The sequence below is a fragment of the Ictidomys tridecemlineatus genome, chromosome 6 (assembly GCF_052094955.1).
Source record: "Ictidomys tridecemlineatus isolate mIctTri1 chromosome 6, mIctTri1.hap1, whole genome shotgun sequence".
NCBI classification, from domain to species: Eukaryota; Metazoa; Chordata; class Mammalia; order Rodentia; family Sciuridae; genus Ictidomys; species Ictidomys tridecemlineatus.
The window spans coordinates 89,571,201-89,596,239 of NC_135482.1; the positions used below are offsets into that span (position 1 = coordinate 89,571,201).

The 25,039-nt window shown below is 34.6% G+C and overlaps 1 protein-coding gene across 1 annotated transcript in view; it reads right to left on the reverse strand.

Moving 5' to 3' along the window:
* Positions 1 to 25,039, reverse strand: part of Pik3c2g (phosphatidylinositol-4-phosphate 3-kinase catalytic subunit type 2 gamma) — a 318,773-nt gene that overhangs the window by 178,660 nt on the left and 115,074 nt on the right. The window contains exons 16-17 of the mRNA XM_078015186.1: positions 14,955 to 15,048; positions 4,286 to 4,380 (exon numbers count right to left, since the gene is read on the reverse strand). Of these exons, the coding sequence (XP_077871312.1) occupies positions 4,286 to 4,380; positions 14,955 to 15,048 (189 nt within the window). The remainder of the gene's footprint in view (positions 1 to 4,285; positions 4,381 to 14,954; positions 15,049 to 25,039) is intronic.

Here is a 25,039-nt window from a genome sequence, read left to right on the forward strand (position 1 = left end):
AATAGAGCTTCAAATAGGAGCTCCATGTTGTTTCCACATTTTGAAGGAGACACTCAAGAGTTTTACTTCATGCACTTTAAATAACACCTGTCAAAAAGAATAGCTATGCTACAAAACAACTCTTTACCATATAGACTTTGATTAAAATTGGTTTTCTCATGGAACTTAGTCAATCTCATTACTAAACAGAGTGTGAAAACTGAGATATTGCTGATCTACTGAGGACATGTCTTATAGCATACTCCGATTATTAAAAACATTCTGCCCTCTGTTACCCCCAGGTTCTACTTCATCCTCAGATTCAACTGAAGATTGAAAATATTAAAAAATAATTCTGTCTGAACTGAACATGCAAGGACTTTTTTCCTTGTCACAATTTCTATAAGCAATACAGTATGACAGCTATTTACATAGCATTTACATTATATTAAGTATTATAGGTAATCTAGAGATGATTAAAGTATATGAGAGGATATATACAGGTTATATGCACATAATACACTATTTTATATAAGGTCCTTGAACATCCACTGATTTTGGTATCTGCTGGTTTCTGGAACAAATCCCCAGCAGATACCAAGAGGTGATTGGATTTAAACTTGTCATCTGCATTAAGAAGTATTTATCTTAGGTCAGGTTTCCCAGAACAGCATAAAAGATAGAAATCTCAGTGCATATAATTTACCAAAAAGTACTTTTTAGGAAAAAACCTGTGAGACAGAGAAGGAAGCATTGTAGAGAAGGGAAGAAATCAACAAAGAGGAGGTCTCAGGTCAAGTCTAGCCTTAATTCCATCTATGGGCATCTCTGGAATGTCAACTGCCCCATGGAGATTTCCAATTGTCCAAGCCAGGTGGCTACTTAAGCAGAGGATAGTTCTGCAGAGGAGAGGCGACAGTTGGTTAACAGTCAGTACAGAAGCTGGGGGTGGATGCAGCAGCCAGGCAAAAGCAATGAGGCTGTGGCACCAGCAGTGGGTTTCACAGAGCCTCAAGCAATCTGGTAATTTCAGATTCCATGGGATTGCCATAATGTGAAAATATTGCTGCCCTGAAAGATGGTCCTATGACTTTCTGAGTTTTCAAACATTTTAAAAAAAATGTCTATTGAGTTCCAAACACTGTGGTGGGATTCATATGTAGACGAACATGGCACATTTGTGTCATTAGCCATTGCAGGGATGAGAAAGGGAAATGCACAGACCAGTGGAGATATGGAGGCAGTGTGAGACTATGTTGGGCAGAATCATGTACAGTACACGGTGGGATACGAAACAGGAGCCAAACAATTTCAGATGGTGGCTAGGAGGAGGGTCAAAGTTTCCTGGATGATATGACATCCTAGTCAATTTGTCTTTCCTGTGGTTGCACAAATTACCAAAAAAAAAAAAAAATGGTGGCTAACCAAAAATTTATCCTCCCATCTCTGGAGGCTAGAAATTAGAAATAAAAGCATTGACCAGGACGTGCCTCCTCCAAAGTTCTAGGGGAGCAGCTTCCAACTTTCGAGGCTCCAGGTTTTCCTAGGGTTGGGGATTGTTTCTCTACAATCCATGTCTCCATTTTTCTCATGACATTCTCTGCTGTGTGAATCATCTCTTCTACCTCTCCTGAGGTCAGTTGTCATTGGATGGTCCATTGTGATAATTCAGGGAGAACTTGTCTCAAAATCTCTATCTTAATTCCATCGTCAAGGACCCTTTTCCATACTGTCACAATGAACAGTTTCCTCAGGTTAGGATGTGAACATACTTGTTTGAGGGCCACCATTCAACCCAAAACCTCACCATCAGTTAAATTGTGTTCTTATCTTAAATGGAAAGCAGAACTGAATTTAAACTCAAAACCTTAAATAATTGATTGTAATAGGGATAGGAGCCTATAGGCATAAGCTCCAAATGCTACAATTGCCACGTATGGCCACCTTTCAGGGTGCCGGCAAAGAGGTAAAGCTTTTAGACTTTCCAAATCTGAAGCTTTTTGTTAACTCTCTTTTCTTAGAAAACAGGAGCTGCTCATTTTATATTAACCCTTCCAGTGGAGAAGACTGGCAGTAAACCCAAGCTGATTTCCCATCTCAGAAAGGCTACCCAGAGTGATACCAAGTGTCTAGATGGTTTTTAAGTTAAGCCTATTTGCTCAACATTTGGTGAACCAACCATCTAGTCAGCGACAGTGGCAGGTGGAGTAGTGGAGTGGGGAGACTGTTCAGGAAGCATAGGTAAATAATAAGGTAAAAAATAAGCATAGGTAAATAATAAGGCTTGGTAAATAATTGCTTGTGTTATTGGGGAACAGAGAAGACATCAAACCCTAGGTGAACAGAGCAAGATATTGAGAGTGTTGAACTAATATATTGACTCTGAAGAATCAGTAAGTAATTCATTCAAGTGAAAAAAAAAACTCACTATAAAGTGATGGTTGATGGGTTTCTGCATTTGCTTGCCCCCCGCCCTTCTTTTATATTACAGGCCATTGCTCTTTTAAAAGGGTCCTAATTATCATCTTCTGAAGTTTTAGCTCAGACATTTTGCACAAGACACTTTCCACACATGACCCTTGACATCTGCGATTTTAACTCCATAATGATTTAAATATAAATAATATTATTTCATGCTTTGTCCACATTCCATAATTCTTAATTTTTATTTTTTTAAAGAGATGTAGAAACTTCAATACATCTCCTCCTTTTCCTTTTTCTTTGTTCTTATAAACTCAGTCCTCAAAAATAAGAAATTCGTTTGTAATTTCTTTTCTATTCCTTCTATCTTACTCCTTGAATCTGTGAGAGGAGAAATGGTCTTTTTCATAAGGATGAGAAAGGCTATCCTCTCAACCCTTAGAAACAATGACATAATTGTATTTACAATGTATGACATTGATCTACAACTTTGCACTCAGGGCTGCCTTTCAATGACTCTACTTTCCACACCACTTTAGCAGATGGAGGTACAGCTAAGGCTGCACAAGTATGATATCAACCATTCATCAATTGGATAAATCCTTAATATTGCATTCTAACTTTAATAAGCCTTTTTAAAGATATTATCTTTTTATACTTTATATACTCTGATGCTGTATTTTGGTTTGAATATTAAACTTGAGATTATCACCTGATCATGTTTTCATTTTAAGAACATATGGGGGAAAAAAGTTGAGTTTTAAGGAAGTAAAGATGGAGTCTAATGGAGTCCTTGTTGCGTGTTGTGTGACACCACAGAGTGTATCCACTTAACTCCCCTCAGCAGCTAACTGAGGAACTGAAGAGGCTAAGACTCCAGAGCTTTGATGAGAGTCTATTCAGTGAAGGGCCAGTGCTAGTCAATAAATCCAATGCCTTACAATAGTTACATACTAGAGGAATGCTCTGCTTCTTAAAGTAAGCATTTAAAATGAAAATGATAACAGGTCAAATGTGGGTGCCTGAAAGTTTTTGTGTGTCTCCTCTGCTATGAAATGCTTGAGTCATTTTCCTGGTAAGAGTGAGCTCAATATGAGTAATATTTCTTGAAGCAGAAAAATATGATACTCCAAACTGATGAGGACTTGATGTTTTCCTATTAATTAACATTCTTAAGTAGCAACTGAAGCAAGTAAATTAACAGCTGTCATACATTCAAGAGGACAAAAGAAAGATCCATTTTTCATCCCTAGGTCTTTGACACTTGTAATATTAATATTTTGAAACTGAACCTATAAGGTAGATAATAAAAACAAAAGTAGACAAACATTGCATGCAAATAGCCTCATGTTCCATAAGATCAGGAGTAGGTGATAATGGGAGAAATTCTGATATCTCTTAAATAATTCTTGTTTCCTCACTAATAGTATTCTAAATTTATGCTTGAGAAAAATTGACTGTTCTAGGAATTTTCAGCAGAAATAGTGTGTGTTTTCCATGAGATTCCATTGTTTATAAATGAAACTGCACAGAAAATACTTTCAAAACATAAGTTCTTCCAAGGCATTCACAGTCTTACAGCTAGCTTTAAATTGCAGTCCTCAATGAGTAGATATGACCACAAACACTAGTGATTTAAAACTATAGGGGAAGGATCTTCCAGATTAAAGTTCTGGGTGAGTTTAACTTGTTGTTTAACGGTAGCAATTGTCCATTCTGAAAACGATGATATTTAAATTATACTCATAAATAAAAATAACTTTGAACTTGGCTGAATTTTAAGTTGAGGTTTGCATCAATGACAAAGAAAAAAAATCTTCTATGACTGTTCCACGGGAAAATTGACAATTAAAAAGGCACCCTAACCTGTTTTAATTAATCTTACCAGTAAAGACGGTGAGCCACCTGGATGCTTTGCAAGGAGCGGTGCAGTAGGAGTTCCACCAAAGGACTTTCAAGGTTCCATTCAAACTTGACAGCCTGCAGTAAGAAATAAAACCACTTTATAGCAGAACACAGAGGGACTAAGGAGCTTTGACAAAACTAGAGGAAACAACATTCAATAAAACAAAAAACAACATCCCAATGAAGTGTTGATACTATATTTATATAAAATGCTGAATGCTTTTTAGTTGGTGTATGACTAATAACAGCACAACTTGGGTTGACATAGTCTTGTTTCCTTATTTATGCTTTAGGATCATAGGATAATAAATAAGAGGAAGTGCTTGGTGGAGTTCAATCACGCCCTGAGGCCGCCATCCTGGCACACACAAAAAAATAATACCATGAACAGTATCTCTGGAATATAAAAAATGGTATTATTAAGAAATAGATATTTCTACGCATTTGGAAATAAAATTACTGAACACTCAAAGCCTCAACAGAAATCACTGACATTTCAGTATTAACCTGCAGACCTTGAAGTTTTGCTTCAAGTTTCAAAGCTAATTGTTACTACCATAACACATTCCCGAATCCTTTCTTTTGTCTCCATGTGAACAGCTCTCTAATGTGTATATTCAATCTGATAAAAGACATGGGTAACCATGGCAGCCCCAGATGCCCTCAGGAACCTAATTCAGACCTGTTCCTGCCTTCTGCAGGAACTCGACTAGACCTGAATCCCCACCATTGTCCCAGCAGACAGTATGTGAAAATGAAAACCAAGTTCTCTTCATAAAAGTGCTCATTCCTGTTTGAGAGGCAAAGCTTCTATCTTTAGTTGTTCAATAAGCCAGTTAAGTCTCCCTCCCCACTTCTCTCTCTCTCACACACACATACACATTACACACACACACACACACACACACACACACACACTGTTTGAGCCAATTTTATACCACAGTACAGAGAGCAGAAAAAAGTGGGTACTATATTCATTCACACACACACACCTGAAGAAACACCTCAAATGCTAAATACCCTCAGGGATGGAAAAGTTATAAATTTCTGAGGTGTGAGAGTGCTGAAGATGATCTCAACAAATTTGCATAGCCTCCTAACACTGTCTGAATGCAGAAAGACATTAACATTAACTAACCTTAAACTGCAGTCATGGGTTTTTTCTTTCTTACCTGCTGATTAGGTCATGGATTTTGTTTATGCCCTAGTTGTAAACATATAATATGGGTATATGAGCAGGAGATATGTCTCAGAATTTACTTCTATGCTTGCTTTATAATTTCTTCCCATTACTTCTTCTTAAACACAGTAACTATTTATAGCTCTTGGATTGCCTCCCTTGCTTACAAACTCCTTGCTTTACTATCTACTGATGCAATTTCCCCTAAATCCTGTATCACCCATCTCAGGTGCACAACACATTATTGTGAACTCTGTGTTTGGAAGTTACCAGCATAGTTACGTCCTATAGTTAATATTGACATCTGACATCTAACTCTCCAGATAGGACAATATCTGCATTTAAAAACACACAAACAGCTGGGTGTGGTGGTGCATGCCTGTAATTCTAGTAGCTCAGGAGGCTTACTTGATGCCTAGTTATGAACCTTTCTGTTTTCACAGTGGTCTTAGAGTTCAGTTCTCTCTCTCTGCTTGAATGTAGTCTTCATCATTTTAGCATGGAAATCCACAACAAAATAACATGATTCCAGAAAATAGTCAACAGGGATAGACCTTAATGTGTTGAAAAGTTTTAAGATTAGGGTGAAACATGAAAGTTATATGGTAAACTTTACAGTGAATATTAAGAAATTCTTCCCAGTTTTTATTTTCTAGTCTCATATATTTCTTCCCATCTCAGAATGCTATGGGCCAGCCTATATGGGCAATGATGAAACAGATTCCATTTTGCCCTGAGACTTCATGTCATGTAAGAAATCCTTCTCCCATGGAAAGCCCCACATCTGTGTCCATTAACAGTTGCTTAGCAGAGCATGTCTGGCAACACAAAATGGCAATTCTTAGACAATGTAAAAGTGTTCTGTCTTTAGTTCCTGTTTTTCTTGGACAATGTACCCTCTCAGAGATTGATTGCCTCGATTTTAGTAACGATTCTTTAACTTGTACTCCACGAGGGACTTTTTGGCCCACTCACATTTCTGCTTATGATTTTAGATCTCATGATATTTGTTTATGGTTTTGAATCATAGCAACAGCCACTTATACTTTAATATGGTTTTGGACTATAAAAGGTAGACTCAAATCCTGGGATGGGGTTGAAGGTTATAGACTTGCAGCTTACCCATTGGCCCAGCAGCTGGTGGATCTGGACCACCAGCTGGTGATTTATTGCAATCTCGCCTTAACAAGAACATGTTGTAAACTTTACTTTTAATTAGGACACAGTTGCAGCTTTATTTAATTTTACCCTCTGTGTGTTTGCTATGTTGGATTCTGTGTAGCAGTTTTCTTATAAACTTGATTTGCAGGAAGGTGGCTCTCAGAGAACTTCTGGTGTCAACTGTACTGGTTATGATGGGGCCGTCAGATGGGTTTACTCTACAGGTACTTCAGTAAGAACTTACTATTTTCAGTTGGGTTAGAAATGATATGTAGCCCCTACCCATGAGCCATGAGATGAATAGTGATCAACAAGTTCAAACTATTTTTTTTTCTTTTATCAATACTATACTGGCAAGTTGAGGGAAGTCACTACTATGAAGATTGGTAGGTGTAACTATATGGTTTAGCTATATCTAAACCAGATCTCTCTCTTAGGAGGACTCAGGACAAGTTCATGTGCATGTGCAAAGTAATATGGCACTAGTTTATTTATAGATGCTTTTCCATTTTCTTAGAGTTTTTTTTTATAAAATCAGTGGTCAAAAACTGAGGCACCTGGCATTTAAAATAACTTCTAACTCTCCAGATAGGACAATATCTGCATTTTAAAAACACACAAACAGATGGGTGTGGTGGTGCATGCCTGTAATCCCAGTAGTTCAGGAGGCTGAAGCATCAGAATGTGTGTTCACAGCCAGCCTCAGAGAGACCCTGTCTCTAGATAAAATATAAAAAAGAATTCAGTTTGTGGCTCAATGTTTTAGTGACTCTGGGTTCGATCCCTGGTAAACAAAGCAGAAAGACCTTTACAGTCATCTTAGAAAAAGATTTATCTTGTGTAGTTTGGATTTTCAGTCATTTACATGCTCAATTGTAAAATGTTTAATTTAATTGTTAATCTTTCATCATATTCAGATATGTCAGACTCTTCTCATATCTCCTCTTAATTTATATTCTTTTCTAAAATGAATTTGATATTATAATATTTGATGTGACTAAAATGTGCTAGTTGACAACAGAATTTGGTATTAGAAATTACTTCTATAAGACTTATAATCAATCTTACAATTCTCTATGGGAAAGGCAAGAAGCTCATAAATTATTTTTTCCTCATCAATAGTTTTTAAAAATTTGTTCTTTTTAGTTATAAATGACACTAGAGTATATTTTGACATTTCATACATAAGATGGAGCATAATTTACCATTTTTGTAGTTGTACATGATATGGAGTTACACTGGTCATTCATATAGGAACATAGGAAATTTATGTCTGATTCATTGCACTGTCTTTCCCATTCCCATCCCTCCTTCCTTCCTGCCATTTTTTCCAGTGAAACTACACTTCTCCCCACATTTCCAGCCTATTGTAAGTCAGCGTCCACATATCAGAGAGAACATTTGGCCTTTGGTGTTTTGGGATTTGATTAAGTCATCATTTATATATCAGAAAGAATATTTGGCTTTTGGTTTTTGGGATTCAATTTATTTCACTTAGCATGATTGCCTCTACTTCCATCCATTAACCAGCAAATGCCATAATTTCATTCTTCTTTATGGCTAAGTAATATTCCATTGTGTATACATACCACATTTTCTTTATCCATTTATATATTGAAGGGTCCCTAGATTGGTTCCACAGTTTAACTCTTGTGAATTGAACTGCTATAAATATTGATGTGACTGAGTTACTATAGTATGCTGATTTTAAGTCCACGTGGTATATGCTGAAGAGTGAGATAACTATTTTAAATGATGGTTCCATTTCAAGTTTTCTGAGGAATCTCCATACCCCTTCTCAGAATGGTTGTACCAATCTGTAGTCCCACCAGCAACGTATGTACCTTTCCCTCCACACCCTCGCCAACATTTACTGTTACTTGGATTCTTGATAACTGCCATTCTGACTGAAGTGAGATGAAATCTCAGTGTAGCTTTAATTTGCATTTCTCTAATTACTAGTGATACCGAACATTTTTTCTCTTCTGTGGTGTGTGTTCAATTCCTTTGCCATTTATTGATTGGGTTATTTGTTGTTTTTTAGCTTTATAGAGTTGTTTATGTACCTTGGAGATTAATGCTCTCTCTGAGGTGCATGTAGCAAAGATTTTCTCCCATCCTGAAGGCTCTCTCTTCATGTTCTTGATTGTTTCCTTTGCTGAGAAGAAACTTTTAGTGTGATATGATACTACTTACTGATTCTTGGTTTTAATTCTTGTACTTTAGGAGTCTTATTGAAGAATTCAGTACCTAAGCTGACATGACTGAGATTTGGGCCTATGTTTGCTTCTAGTAAGTGAAGGGTCTCTTGTCTAATGCCAAGGTCCTTGATCCACTTAGACTTGAGTTTGGTGCAGGGTGAGAGATAGAAGTCTAATTTCATTTTATTTCCCAGCACCATTTGTTGAAGAGGCTATCTTTTTTTCAATTCATGTTTATGGTGCCTTTGTCTAGTATGAAATAACTGTATTTGTCTTCCATTCTGTAACATTGGTCTTCATGTCTGTTTTGGTGCCAATATCATGCTGTTTTTGTTATTATAGTTCTGTTGTGTAATTTAAGATCTGGTATTACGATGCACTCAACATCACTCTTTTTGCTCAGGATTGCTTTGGCTATTCTGGGCCTCTTATTTTTCCAAATGAATTTCATGACTGCTTTTTCTATTTCTATGAAGAATGTTACCAGAACCTTAATGGGAATTGCATTAAATCTGTATAGCGCTTTGGTAGTAAGGCCATTTTGACAATAATAAATCTTCCTATCCAAGTACATGGGAGATCTTTCCATCTTCTAAGGTTTTCTTCAATTTCTTTCTTTAGTGTTCTGTAGTTTTCATTGTAGAGGTCTTTTGCCTTTTTTGTTATATTGATTCCCATATATTTTCTTTGAGGTTATTGTGAATAGGATAGTTTTCCTAATTTGTCTTCCAGTTGATTCATCACTGATGCATGGGAATGCAATTGATTTACGGGTATTAATTTTACATACTGCTATTTTGATGAATTTGTTTATGAGTTCCAGGAGTTTTCTGGTGGAGTTTTTCAGATCTTCTAAATATAGAATGATATCATTGGCAAATAGTGATAATTTTAGTTCTTTTCCTGCAAATATCCCTTTAATTTCTTTCTTTTGTCTAATTGCCCTGGCTATAGTTTCCAGGACTATGTTAAATAGAAGTGGTGAAAGAGGGCATCACTGTCTTGTTCCAGTTTTTAGAGGTAATATTTTATTTTTTTTCTCCATTTTGAATATGTTAGTCTTGGATTTAGCATATTTAGCTTTTGCAATATTGAAGTATGTTCCTACCATCCTTAGTTTTTCTAGTGTTTTGAATATGAATGGATACTGTATATTTTACCAAATACTTATTCTGCATCTCTTGAGAGGATCATGTGATTCTTGACTTTATTGATGTGATGAATTATGTTTATTGATTTCCATATGTTGAAACAACCTTGCATCCTTTGGATGAACCTCACTTGATTGTGGTGCACTATCTTTGTAATATGTTTTTGTATGTGATTTGCCAGTATTTTATTAATAATTTTTGCATCTATGTTCATCAGGAATATTGGTTTGAAATTTTCTTTCCTTGATGTTTCTTTGTCTGATTTTGGTATCAGGGTGATAATAGCTTCATAGAATGAGTTTGGAAGGGTCCCCTTCTTTTCTATTTCATGGGATAATTTTAGAAGGATTGGTGTGTTCTTCTTTGAAGGTCTGATAGAACTCAGCTGAGAGTCCATCTGGTTCTGGGCTTTTCTTTCTTGATAGGCTTTTGATGATATCTTCAATTTCATTGCTTGAAATTCATCTGTTTAAATTTCCTATGCCCTCCTGATTAAATCAGGGTAGGTAATATGTCTCCAGAAAGGTGTTGATGTCTTCACAATTTCTATTTTATTACAGTATGAATTGTCAATATAGGTTCTGGTTATCATCTGTATTTCAGTAGTGTCCATTGTGATATTTCCTTTTTCATCACAAATTTAATAATTTGAGGTTTTTTTCTCTTTCTTTGTTAGTTTGGCTTAGAGTTTATCAATGTTATTGATTCTTTCAAAGAATCAACTTTTTATTTTGTTGATACCTTGGATTGTTTCTTTTGTTTCAATTTCATCTCTGATTTTAATTGTTTCCTGTCTTCTACTGCCTTTGGTGTTGATTTGTTCTCCTTTTTCTAGGGCTTTGAGATATAATGTTAGGTTATTTATTCATTGACTTTCTATTCTTTTAATACATGAGCTCAGTACAATTAACTTTCCTGTTTTCACTGCCTTGATAGTGTCTTAGATATTTTGATATGTTGTATTGTTATTCTAATTTACCTCTAAGTATTTTGTTATAATCCTTGATTACTTCTGCTATCAATTCATCATTTAATAGCATATTATTTAGTCTCCAGTCATGAAAGTAGTTTTTATTTTTTATTTTATGTGGGTTTCTGATTTCATTCCATTATTATCTGGTAGGATGAAAGGTATTATTTATATATATATTTTTGTATTTGCTAAGAGTTGCTTTGTGGCCTAAGTTATATTCTATTTTAAAGAAGGATCTATGTGCTGCTGAGAAGAAAGCGTATTCAGACATTGATGAATGCAATATTCTATATATGTCTGTTAAGTCTAAAGTATTAATTGTAGTTCTATAGCTTCTTTATTTAGTTTTTGTTTGGATCAATCCAGAAGTGAGAGAGGTGTGTTAAAGTCACCCAGTGTTATTGTGTTTGATTCTTGAAATTGAGAAGGGTTTGTTTAATGCACCTAGGTGGTCCAGTTTGGGGATCATAAATATTTACAATTGTATGTCTTGTTATATGATTCCCTTCAGCAGTATGGATGGTCTTTTTTGCCCCTCCTGATTAATATTGGCTTAAAGTCCATTTTACCTATACAAGGAAAAAACCCCTGCTTGTTTACAAGATCCATGTGAATGACATGTTTTTTCTAATCTTTTACTTTCAGTCTGCAGAAGTCTTTGTCAGTGAGTCTTTTGGCAACAGCATATTTTTAAGTCTTGTTTTCTAATTCAATATTCAGTCTATGTGTTTTGATTAATGAGTATTGCCATTTATATTCAATGTTATCATTGAGATATGATTTTTATTCCATGTCATTTTGATTTATTTCTGGTTTTTAATTTGAATTAGTTTCTCCATTGATTCACTGTTCTTTTAGTGTAGTTTTTTGCATTGGTAGTTTTCACCTTTATTTTTCCTTTCTTCTTCATGAAATATCTTAGTATGTTTTGCAGTGCAGGATTTCTAGTGAATACTTTTCACTTTTTTTTAATCTAGGAAAGTTTTTATTTCATCATCAATTCTGAAGCTTAATTTTGCTGGGTATAGCATTCTTGGCTCGCATCCATTCTTTTTCAGATCTTAGTATATATCATTCCAATACCTCCCAGCTCTGAACCTGTGTTGAGAAAACAACTGAGATCTGGATTGATTTTCCTCTAAATGTTAGCTGTCATTATTCTCTAGCGGCCTTTAAAATTGTATCATTTTTTCTGCATATTAGGCATTTTCATAATAATGTGCCTTGGTGTGGATCTGTTGTAATTTTGTATATTTGGAGTATTGTAAGCCTTCTATATTTGCTTTTCCATTTCATTCTTTAGGTTTGGGAAATTTTCTGATATTATTGCATCAAAAAGATTGTACCTTCCTTTTGTTTGTATCTCTGAACCTTCATCTATCCCAATAAATCTTCAATTTGGTCTTTCAGGTTATCCTATATATCTTGGAAGTTCTGTTCATGGTCACTTTACATCTTTTCTCCATGGTCAACTTTGTTTTCAAGATTATATATTTTCATTGCCTGAAAATCTTGTCTTCCAAGTGATCTAGTATGTTGGTGATGCTTTTGATTGAATTTTTAATTTGGTTTATTGATTCCTTCATTTTGAGGATTTTTAAAAATTTTTTATTTATATATTACAGTGGAATGCATTATAATTCATATTACACATATAGCTCATAATTTTTCATATCTCTGGTTGCATACAAAGTATATTCTCACCAATTTGTGTCTTCATGCATGTACTTTGGATAATAATGTCCATCACATTCCACCATCATTTCTAATACCATGCTCCTCCCTTTCCCTCCCACCCCTCTGCCATGTCTAGAATTCATCTATTTCTCCCATAATCCCCTTCCCTACTCCACTATGAATCAGCCTCCTTATATCAGAGAAAACATTTGGCATTTGGTATTTTGAGATTGGCTAACTTCAATTAGCATTGTCTTCTCAAACTCCATCCATTTACCTGCAAATGCCATGATTTTATTCTCTTTTATTGCTTAGTAAAATTCCATTGTGTATATATGCCAAAGTTTTGAGGATTTCTGCTTGTGTTTTTTTCACCCAAATCTCTCTTTATTGAAGTGATCTTTTACTTCCCATATTGTCTCTGATTTCATACCTTATACCTTCCTTTACTTTGCAGATCAGTTTAACTATGTACATTATAAACTCCTTCACTGACATTTCTTCCACTGTGGTGTCCATGGATTCTGTTATTGAAGTACATTGGTTTGTTTTGGGCAGTTTGTTCCTTTGCTTGTTCATGCTGCTTGTGTGTCTACCAATCCAACAGTATCTATGTGAGGCAGCAGAGTTTCTACCCTCTAGGCTTACAAGGTAGAAAGGTGTCTAGTACCTCACTTGCTGAGAAACTGCCTGCCTTCTTCCTTAGTTTCATACCATGAAGCATCCTGGAAAGCAACCTTCTGTATTCTGCCATCTTGAAAATCCTCAAGAAGCTCATAAATTATGAGAAAAATAGTTTTTTACCTAACATTTATTTAATGTTTTACACATACAGTTATGAAAAGATTTTATCATAAATATATTTTTCTCTGCTTTAATTAATAAATGAAATCACTTTTTAAAAAAATTCCATTTTGGCTTTTATACATGCCTTTTTTGTTGCAGTATGAATTTTGACTAAATAATGTCCACATTGTCATAGGAGCTATAACTCAGTTCTTTGACTAAATTACAATGTCATTTTTAAGTTCTTTATTGTTGATTCATTGGAAACTTTTTTATTGTTTTTTTTAAATAAATGACAGTGGAATGCATTACAATTCTTATTACACATATTTACCACAAGTTTTCATATCTCATTTTGTATATAAAGTATGTTGACACCCAATTCAAGTCTTCATACATGTACTTTGGATAATGATGTTTATCACATTCCACCATCTTTGGTAATCCTCTGTCCCCTCCCTTTTCCTCCCACCCCTCTTCCCTATCTAGAATTCATCTATTCCTCCCATGCTCCCCCTCCCTACCCCACTATGAGTCAACTTCCTTATATCAAAGAAAACATTTGGCATTTGTTTTGTTTTTTTTTTGGATTGGCTAACTTCACTTAGCATTATCTTCTCCAAAGTCATCCATTTACTTGCAAATACCATGATTTTATTCTCTTTTATTGCTAAGTAAAATCCATTGTGTATATATGCCACATTTTTTTTAATCTATTCACTCACTGAAGGACATCTAGGTTAGCTCCACAGTTTAGTTATTGTGAATTGTGCTGCTATAAACATTGATGTGGCTGTGTCCCTGTAGTATGCTGTTTTTAAGTCCTTTGGGTGTAGATCGAGGAGAGGGATAGCTAGGTCAAATTGTGGTTCCTTTCCCAGCTTTCCAAGGAATTTCCATACTGCTTAGAGACTCTGCATCTAATAGAAGAATAAGTAGGCCCTAATCTTCATGTGGGATTAGGCCCCAACTTCCTTAATATGACTCCTATAGCACAAGAATTAAAACTAAGAATCAATAAATGGATTGGGATCAAACTAAAAAGTTTCTTCTCAGCAAAAGAAACAATCTGTGAGGTGAACAGAGAACCTACATCCTGGAAGCAAATTTTTACCCCTCACACATCAGAGCACTAATCTCTAGGATACATAAAGAACTCAAAAACCTAAGCACCAAAAAAAAAAAATAAATAAATAACCTAATCAACAAATGGGCCAAGGACCTGAACAGACACTTCTCAGAAGAGGATATACAATCAATCAACAAATATATAAAAAAATGTGCAGCATCTCTAGCAATTAGAGGAATGCAAATCAAAACTCCTCTAAGATATCATCTCACTTCAGTCAGAATGGCAGCTATTATGAAGACAAACAACAATAAATGTTGGCGAGGATGTAGGGGAAAAGGTACACTCATACATTGCTGGTGGGACTGCAAATTGGTGCAGTCATTGGGAACTTTTTATAGAATGATTAGTTATTATCCTGGCATTCCTATAGCGATTTTGTGGTTCTTACCTGAACCAGCTGTGGGAGATATTCCAGTAGCTCATCATTCAAGAGGGTGTTTAATTGTTGAACTGCCACTTTACGAATTTCTTGATCTGGAAAACTAAGACACAGTACATGTGTTTATAAAGATGGGCTAGGAAAAAACAGATGACACATGTCAGTAAAAACAGAGAAAGTATTCTACCCCCAGTGTATGAAGTAAAATAATAAACCCATCATAAATTAAAATAATCACTACCAATAAGTGTTATTTTCCATATTCTAGACTCTCATGTAGACTATAATTGAAAGCCTTTTGACTAGACTTAGAAAGGTGAATTTAAGTAAGATCCTTGCCAACTCTCTATAAAATGTGGATTATTGGATATCTGAAATCTTTTCTGAAATGGATGGAAATGTTTAGACTATTACCAGTTGGAGATCTGATAGTTTATATGCTTAAAAATAAGATCTAATATTTTAAAACTGACTTTAGCCAGCTCTTAATGAAAACCAGAAATCTAAAGTACTTTATAATACATGAACAAGCATAATATAATAAGGATAAAGCTTACTAGACTGTGAAGTTCTTGAAGTTAACTGCGCCCTATTCCTTTTTAGACTGTATATGACAATAGTAAGATTAGTCACTTATTTATTAAACCAAATTTGTGAGGCATCTAACATTTGAAACCATATTCCAAAGACAATTTTATTTTAAAATGGGCTCTTCAGATTGTTGCCATCTTGCTCCAGCAGAAATTAGATGCGATTATCTACCGACAGCTAAGTGCATGGAGATAACTTTGGTACCACGCTGCTTTGAGATGATCTTGACCTATGGCCTTGACATGATTAGATATAGCCAGGGCTTTGGTAAGAACAATTAATTTCACATGAACATGTTTTCAGAAAAAAAAATAGGCATAATTTAAAACTTCAAGAAACTGCTCTTAGTACTCATTTAAAAGCAAATAAATGAATAAACAAATAAACAAAGCCCCAAACTGCTTTTGTAGGGAATTAACTGAAGATTTTTCAACCAGTCAGGTGAAGACTCTGAAGATTAGCTCCCAGGAGTTTTGAAGTTAGAAAACTTTAAAGTCTCCAATAAGCTGTACTTTTTAGGATATTAGGTTACTGAAGGATGAAATGAATACTATGCATCTATAGAGTTGAGTAAAAAAATGGTATTACTCAGTACCCCTCAACAGTCCTTGAGAGCAGTTTGAATTGTAATGCTAAATAGGGTATGCATTTTTTCTTCATTTAAACTGAGCATTTTAATTGCAACAAAAATTTCACTTCTAAGGTTAGTCACTCAAAACTCTTATTTCTGACCTGAAAATACTTTTCCAATACTAATTTTCTCCCTTTGAACATTCTAGCAATGAGTCCTAGTGAGAACTGTAGTCCAGACACATCTCATGAAGTACTGCTAAGGTCAGAAGGTCTCAGCATAACCTCATGCATGCACTAAGAGCAGAAGGGTGCAATAAAAATGCAAAGCTAGAAGAAGGTCAGCCTATTTTAGCACATTAAGACTTTAAATTCTCCCAACTAAATGCAATTGACTCTAATTTATTGCTCTCAATTACTAAACCATTTGTTTGAAGCTTGTGGACATCAAGGTCAGTTTGAGGACAGTTTAAAGCCTCAAAGGGAATAAGTTATTTGGTATATTTTGTTGCCAAAGTGATGACTTGTTAAGTCAGATTCTAGTCACTCTTGTTTTCTTGTGTGCCTATTTTATCTTATTGATACAGGTGACAAAAAAAGTAAAGGAAAATATAAAAGACACATTACAACAGCAGCTTTGCTGAGTACTATACTTCTAATTATGTATTCACTAGAATGTAAACTAACGTGGAAGCAGAAATTTTTTGTCTGCTTTGTTCTTGATGTGTCCCCAATGCCTCCAAATTTGTGGATGTCCTCTTTGTATTTGTTTAAAGACTAAATTGAACTCATTATCTTTCCATAAGACATTTCTACTACCAGGTTTCCTTCTGAATGTCTTTCTCCAATCATATAATGATAAAATTTTAAAGGTGATATTTGGTTTCTCTTTTGCTGTCTTTATTAGATTTCCCCACTTTTCTTTGGATGAAAATCTTTTCATCCCTCCAGTCAAAGCTCCAGCATCAATTTACCTGTGGTTGTTTTGGCCACTTTTCAGCCTCCTGTAGAGGTGATCACCTGTTCCCTAAGGAGTTTTTTTTGTTTTTTTTTTTTTAGCTGAGCAAATTTTTATTTTGTATGCTATCACAAAGGTAAAACCATAGCAAAATAAGTCAATTCAAACAATATTCTCCAAATGACATTTAAGATCAGCTATTTTTGTACTAATGTACACTGATGTCAATTTTTTAAACTAAAAAAATATTTTATTTATTTATTTTTTTAATAATTTTATTTTTTTATTGGTTGTTCACAACATTACAAAGCTCTTGACATATCATATTTCATACATTAGATTGAAGTGGGTTATGAACTCCCAATTATAAGAAGCCCATGGTTGGTGGCATGTTCCTTCATTTAAGAGTCCCTTATTGAAGCACAGTTTAATAGAAGTTTGTGGAATTTCCTGTAGTTTCTTATTTTTATACTTAACTCAGTTGCTAAGTTCAGTTGACTCTTCTCTCTTAATGGTTTGAGTATCTGTGCTTACTTTTAATGTCTTCTGCACATATTTGGTCTAGAACATAATTACCTCATACTTACATTTTTCATGGTGATATCTAAAGAATTTCCCAATTTGTTTGTAAATTCATTTCTTATAAAACATTAAATGGTTTTCTATTTTCAGTGGACCTTTCTTATACTCATACTGCTAAACTAGAATTAAAGGCTGGCTAAATATTCCAGGTATTTCTCCGACCATAATATTGGATGAACCAGTCTGTCTCATTTGCTATTATTTTTGCTCTGAAAAAGTCATGTGCATTCTCAGTAATGTCACCTCTTGTCTTAAAATTCTGGTCCTTCTTCAAGATGTGGATCAAATCCCACTGAAGGCAACTTTCCTTAATAATCACTTGTTCATACTCCAAGAATATTGAGTGGTTGATTTCTCTTGGACTCTTAAGATATGCTAGTATATACATAAGGTATTATTATTTTATATATGTGTCCTCATTCCTCAACTAGTAAATAAATCAACTGAAGATTAAGTGTGCTGCATCTTATTTTCTTATTTATGGGATAGAGCACCATGGTATATATGAGGTAGGCAATTTAAAAAAATACAGCAGTCATGGTGATAATAATGATGAAAATTATACAATGGAGTCAGTTGTATTTCTTGCCTTTCTCTAAGGTAAATGACATTGGTTGCAATAGGCTTAATTCTGCCAATACCACTCATATCAATTCTTGGAATTTCTTTTTAAGCAAAAGTATAAAAGAAAAATAAATCTGAAGTAATAGAAATAAGTGTATTTTTTTTCAAAATTTTTAGAAAAAGGAGAACAACAACAACAAAAAAAACTGGTAACACCTGTCTAGTATAGTCCAGAAGGAAAATGATAAATTTGTACTAATATAGGCAAGTGCTGGGAAGGCTGATTTTACACTATAATGGAAAGGGATGTCTCATTTATTCCTCACTGTTAAAGTTCAGAAAGAAATTAGGACAGAAATTGAAACTAACTGCATGACACCCTGAGATGTAAACAAGGCCTAACTTGACATTAGAGCATACCCAAACATAACTTGCATTCGACCGTTTTAAGAAGAATTGAACATATTAAGAGAGATGCTTGCAGTGCTGGTGAAGTTCCTGGGACAGGAAACTATTTGTAGATTGCTGGTAATATATGGTAGCATTTATTAAAGCAAAACAAACAAAACTCACAATGTGGTACTGGCTTGATCTGGAAATTTAACTTTAGGGAATATGTCTTAAGGATATAATAAGAGATGTGCATGAAGATTTGTGTATGCAAAAAGCTATTGAAAATAATATCCCAAAATAAAATATCTAAAAATAAGTAATTAAATATGCTATGGCCATGTGTTGGATTATATGATGTCATTAAACATAGTATTAGAATATTTAATGATAGAAAATAGTGTGAAATATTTATGCAGTATTGTACTGTTTTTGAAATAAATATGGGTACATTTCCCTATATGTTTAATAAAAGATGGAAAAGATTAACAAATACCAGCTATCTGAATGAAAGTTTCATAGATGACTTTCATTTCATTTTGTAAGCTTGTTTAAAAAGTTTTTCAAGCCTATTAAAAAGTATTTATTACTTTTTAAAAGCCAGGCTTATCCAACTAATTAATAAAATATGTGAGTAATTGCAATTTCGTTACTGACCTAAAAAATGGTTCCAGGGCTGGGAATATAGATAAGTAGTAGAGTGCTTGCCTAGCATGTGTGAGGCCCTGAGTTTAATCCCAGTAATCCCGCCCCCCCCCCAAAAAAAGAAAAAGTTTTCTAATCATATGCCCTTTTAGGAATGAATACCATTGTGTGAAAGAACAAGCTTCCTATTTTTTAGTTGATTTAGAATATTCTTCCAACATAATAGGTCTCTGGAGAATTTATGTTTAACTGCCTTTTTAAAGCGCCTGAATTCAGGTATAGATCAATGGACAAATATGTTCCACAAATCCTGGCATTTCTTCCCTGTGATGTTGTGGGAAATTACTTAAGCATTCTTTTGGGATACAGTTGTTGGCATTTCACGCTCAGTAGCTTGCTCCTCATGGAGGTGAGGGTTACTCATATTAGTTCTCTGACTTTGGTGTGATATTTACAGACTGAAATGTCATATGTAACAGAAGACCTGAAACCTGATTTGAATTTCCTCAAGCCAGGTTATTGCGCTTCTCAATGACTTGATCTCCTTGAAAAATACACTGCTGCCAGTCACAACCAGGAGACACTCTTTAGCAATTCTCTTACCACTGGAACTACTAACTGTTGTAGGAGTGACTATTACACTTTGCGTCTGGGGAAGAAAAGAAGTACTGTTAGAAAATTCATAGGGCTGATATCAATTAAGTCTTTATTTACATTTCTAAGAAACTTGTTTATAATCAATCAGAAAATAGCTCATTTCAAATGTCATAAATGAAGAACTTGTTTGAGATATGAAAAAGACCAAGGTCAGTGAAATACTAATATTATTAGGGAACAGATTGTGTTAGGTGAAAGAAATTTCCACTTATGAAATTTTTTGAATGAGGCTTAGGAAGAATTCACGAGAAACAATAACTTCTTCATCACTATCTAAATATTCATTTCATCAACTTCTCATTATCTAATGAAGTTTCCTAAATTTTTCTGAATAGGAGATCCAAGACAAAACATCACCCTAACCTACTACTCAGGATTTACTTGGCCCCTGAATTGAGCTCAGCAATTGACTTTCTAGGATCTACTAAAGAACAAGATCTCGTAGTTAACATAAATAGAACTCTGAAAAGGTGAAGAAAATTAATTTCAAGATAAACAAATTTTTTCAAAATAATTGAAATAAAATATCAGCACCATGGCTATCCAACAATGTCAACATAAGGTTTAGGGTCAAAGAGAATTAAGTTGGAATGGTAATGCCAATGTGTGCAGGAAAGGAAGAATACCAGGTGTTCAGGTAACTCTGGCTCAAAACGGAAGTAAAGACTGACCAGTGGTCAGGAACTATTGCATAATATCAGTTCTCCAATTTTTGTTCTCAAGACATAATTCCATGAAGAATTTTTGTTTGTATGAGTTATTCTCTATTAATAACTGTTATGGTTCAGATGAGAGGTGTCCCTCAGAAGCTCCTATGTAAGACAATGCAAGAAAGTTTAGAGATGAAATGATTGGGTTATAAGAGCCTTAACCTAATCAGTGTGTTATATCCTGATAGGGATTACCTAGATGGTAACTATAGGCAGGTAGGGTGTGGATGGAGGAGCTGGGTCAGTCATTAGAGGCAGGTCTTTGAGGTATATAATTTGTTCTTGGTGAGCATAGCTCGATCTCTCTCTCTCTCTCTCTCTCTCTCTCTCTCTCTCTCTCTCTCTCTCTCTCTCTCCTTCCTGATTGTCATGTCCTTGGCTACTTTTCTCTGTCATACCCTTATGCCTTGATGTTTTGCTTCACATTGGGCCTTGAGTAATGGAACTAGCTGTCTACTAACTGAAACCCCTATAACCTGAGACCCAAGTATACTTTTTCTTCTCTGTGTTGTTCCTATTAGGTCTTTGGGTCACAGCTGTGAAAAAGGTGACTAAAACATTAACTTTCATGAGAGAAATAAAACCAGGAAATGTAAGAAATATTAATGAATTTAAAATAACATTAATAAACATATTACATGTTAACATAAATACTATGCTCCTATGGAATTTGGAATATTTTAAAAACATTACTAGTTTAATGAAAAGAGTGATTTCTTTTTTATTTTGCATGATATTGTTTTCTATTTGCATACCGCTTCAATGTCTGGCATAAAAGAAGACAGTTGGGTTCTCTTAGGTGCTTTACATTAAGTTTGCTGCAATATTGCAAGTCACGGTAACCTCTAGAAAACTCCATTCCACATTCCTGAGCAAATGAGAATGGCAAAGGCAAATGACACCTTAGAATTATTACAAAAATATTTTTGTCCTTGTATCATCCCTGTAAATGTTTTAGAAATTTCATGTCTCACTTTGTAAACCTCTGATGTTGAACAAAGTTTTGCATTTGTTATTGCTAAGGGACCATAAGGAAAGGAATCGGCACCTGTGGTCTGTTTCTAAGACACAAGCATAGCACCCTGTGTCTTCTCTGAGTGCAAACTGACTTTGAAGTCATCTGAGCAACATTTAGATTTGGAAATTGATGTTCCTTCTCTCTCATCTCCATATAGAAAAATTAGAGGATTCATGCAAACTTCAACAGGGGCAAGAGAGTCATGAAATGAAATTGCAACAAAAAATATTTTTTTTTTAACTTCTTACATTTGACTTTCTTTTGGTTCATTTTTATCCCGTTCTTATTTTCTCCCCATTTCATTGTTTTCCTCTTTTGTTCCTCTTTTTTTTCTAGTTTGAAAGCTGGTATAGGGACAATATCTTACTCAAAGAACATTCGAAGTGAAGGGTGAAAGCTAAATGTGATGTAACAAATGTCAACCTTCAAAAGAAAGCAACTTTGAGTAAACTGAAAAGCAAAGAAATCTGAGATCAAATTTAAGTGTAATGGAAAATGTCAGCCTTCAGAATACACAGCAAGAATTCATGCAGAATGGCAAAAGGCTATTCACAGTTAAAAGCCCCCATGTCAGGTTAGAATTAGAAACCATCAGAAGTGCAGAACTGTTTCTCCAATAGGTTTTGAGTCTGATGGCACACTCAGTATCAGCTTGGAAGAAAAATGTCAATATGAATATCTTTGCTCTGTTTCTAGTACTAAAAAGGATCAGATGTGACAGAAGAATAAGGAAAGGGGTGAATAAGGATTTTTTAAAGATGATTGTGAACCTTTAACTACTGAATAATTCATGTTCCTTCAAGGATTTTTGTGTGGTTACAGAATATTAGAACCCAAGGAAACTTGGAGACCTACTTCAGTCTCCTCGTTCAGATGAACAATCTGAAACAGAGAGGTTAAGCATTTTTCCCAAAGCCATTTGATTGTGGCACTAAAACCAGAATCCAAATACCCAGAGTGAAATGGGCAAGTGGACTTTCTACAGTACCTCTAGCAAGACCTTTTGATATTTTGACTAGATATTAACATGTACACTTATATGAAATCAGAAGACTAGCTTGGGTGTGTCATTTATTTGCTACATTGCGAGTGGATCAACATAGACAATAAGCAGTGTAATTTGTCTAACTGGATTGGAACATTGGCCCATTCATGAACCAAAAGAAATAATGAATCCCAGACCCAAGGTGGCATAGAAACTGTGCAGAGGTATTTCCTAATGGATACCCCATAAACTTTCATATAGAAATTGGGAATTGATCATTTGGTCATCATATTAGTGGATGAAAATTTCTTCTTACAATCAGAGAGTAGCCCTTGACTTTGTTCCTTTTTTATGGTGACACTTTGATCTTATTTCCAGACAAGCTTAAAAAGCCACTGACATAAGCAAGTGATATACTGAAATCATCATATAGATTTTGCATTTGGATGCATTAAGTATGACATTTAAAAGTAGCATGACAGGCTAAAAAAGAATAAGAAATTTTGAGTTTAGATATCAAAGCTGTTCTGTTCCTACATGATACTTTCTCTCTAAGTCTATTTATCTTTATCCTTAACTTAATTCCTATCTTTCAACCAGGGATGATTTTCAAATTGCAGTGCCTACATTTCTTCTTTGAATTATCACACCATTTAGCCATTTCAGGCACAGCTCAAAGTCAACATATCCTACCCTCAACAATAAGATTTCTACTAAATTTATTTGTCATCTACTGTTCCCCATTTGTGGAATGTTTCTAATATTACCTATTTACGTAAAACAGAAATGTAGACCTAAACCTTAACTCTCCTTTCCACTGTCTTCCTTATTCAATCTTGTTCATAATACTCCTAAGTAGGTTTTTTCTTTTCTTTTTTGTTTGTTTTTGTTTGCTTGCTTTTTGTTCTGTTCATTTCACTGTGGCACACTGCAACCTTCCTAGGCTGACCTGCATTCTCTGATACCTGGACTGCTTTGCTTTCAGAGCTTTCTAACAGCCTTCTCCCATCTGCTTTTGCTTTTCTCAGTAATCTATGCTCTTACTCAGTAACCAGCATGATCTTTAAAAGGTACAAATCTGTTCAAAAGATTTTCTCACTTAGAATCATTCTTGCCTTCCAACTGCTACCAGAATAAGGGCCAAGCTGTATAAGGTGGATCTGTTCAGAAGTCCATATCATGGTCTTCCGGTTCTATCTTATAATGCCAGTTCATCTTGTGTCATACCTTGCTCCCCTGGACTCCAGGAACACCAGCCCTCTTCTAGTTTCCTAAGTGTAACTGCTGCCCCAGGATCTATTAATAGTACTTTCATCCAGAAAACCCTTCTCTTACTCTTTCCCGTTGCCAATTCATTCCCATTCAACCTTTGAGTCTGAGTTCAGTTGTAACTTTCTCAGGAAAGATTTTCCCACTTTGAAGAAAGGTTTGTTTCCTTTGTTATATATGATCTTAGAATATGAGCTCATTCAGAACTGTATTAAGCCAGCTGTTTTACATTCATAATTTGGTAATAGCCTATTATATTTGCAGATTGCAATTCCATGAAGAAAGGCTATTTCTTTTTCATAAATATGCTAGCTTCAGGGTCCAAAGGATGGAGTGCCTAACATAAGTAGGTCATTAACACATGTATCTTGAATAAATGGATAAACAAAATGGATTTCAATTTCTTCATCTATGTAATCGAAATCAACAAAATGGGGGAAATAGTAAATGATGGTACTAATACTAAAGAGGTTGTTCTGTACATCAAATCATATAAAATATTGTTTAAGTGCTTTATAAACTAGGTTATTTGATTATAAAATATTTGTTATTAAGATGCTGACTCATTATATATGTTTAGTCATATAAATAAAGTTTAAACTTAATAGAAATGAAATACTCCCATGAAACTTATAAGGTAGAAATGAAAGAATCTGAAAAATTTAAACTCTCTTAAAAATGTAATTATAAAGAGGAGAAAGATGATAAGGAAGCCTTTCTTGAATATTCTTATAAGTACTTAATCTTATTTATTTCAGACAGCAACCTTGGAAGGTAAAAATGCTATTATATCCTATTTTATAGATAAAGAAACTTCTCCAAAAAGGTATTTAGTGGAAAAACCAGATATGTCTAATTTCAAAGCAAATGTTGTCAATCATGAAATTTAGAAGCCATCAAGAATCTCCCCAAAAGTGTACAAAGGCACAATACATATATTTGGGTTTATGTAATCTGACTTTCCTCATTTTCAATGTATTACCACCACTGTTCATTGATAGAAAATATTGACATTTCCACAGTTTCTCTTCCATATGTACACTTATCTATAATTGAATGCATTTTTTCCTTCCCACCCATCTAAAAGAATAACTTTTGCTCTTCTTTTCTTTGGATAGAATTTCCAATTGTAGTTTTGTTCTAGGCATTTGGCTA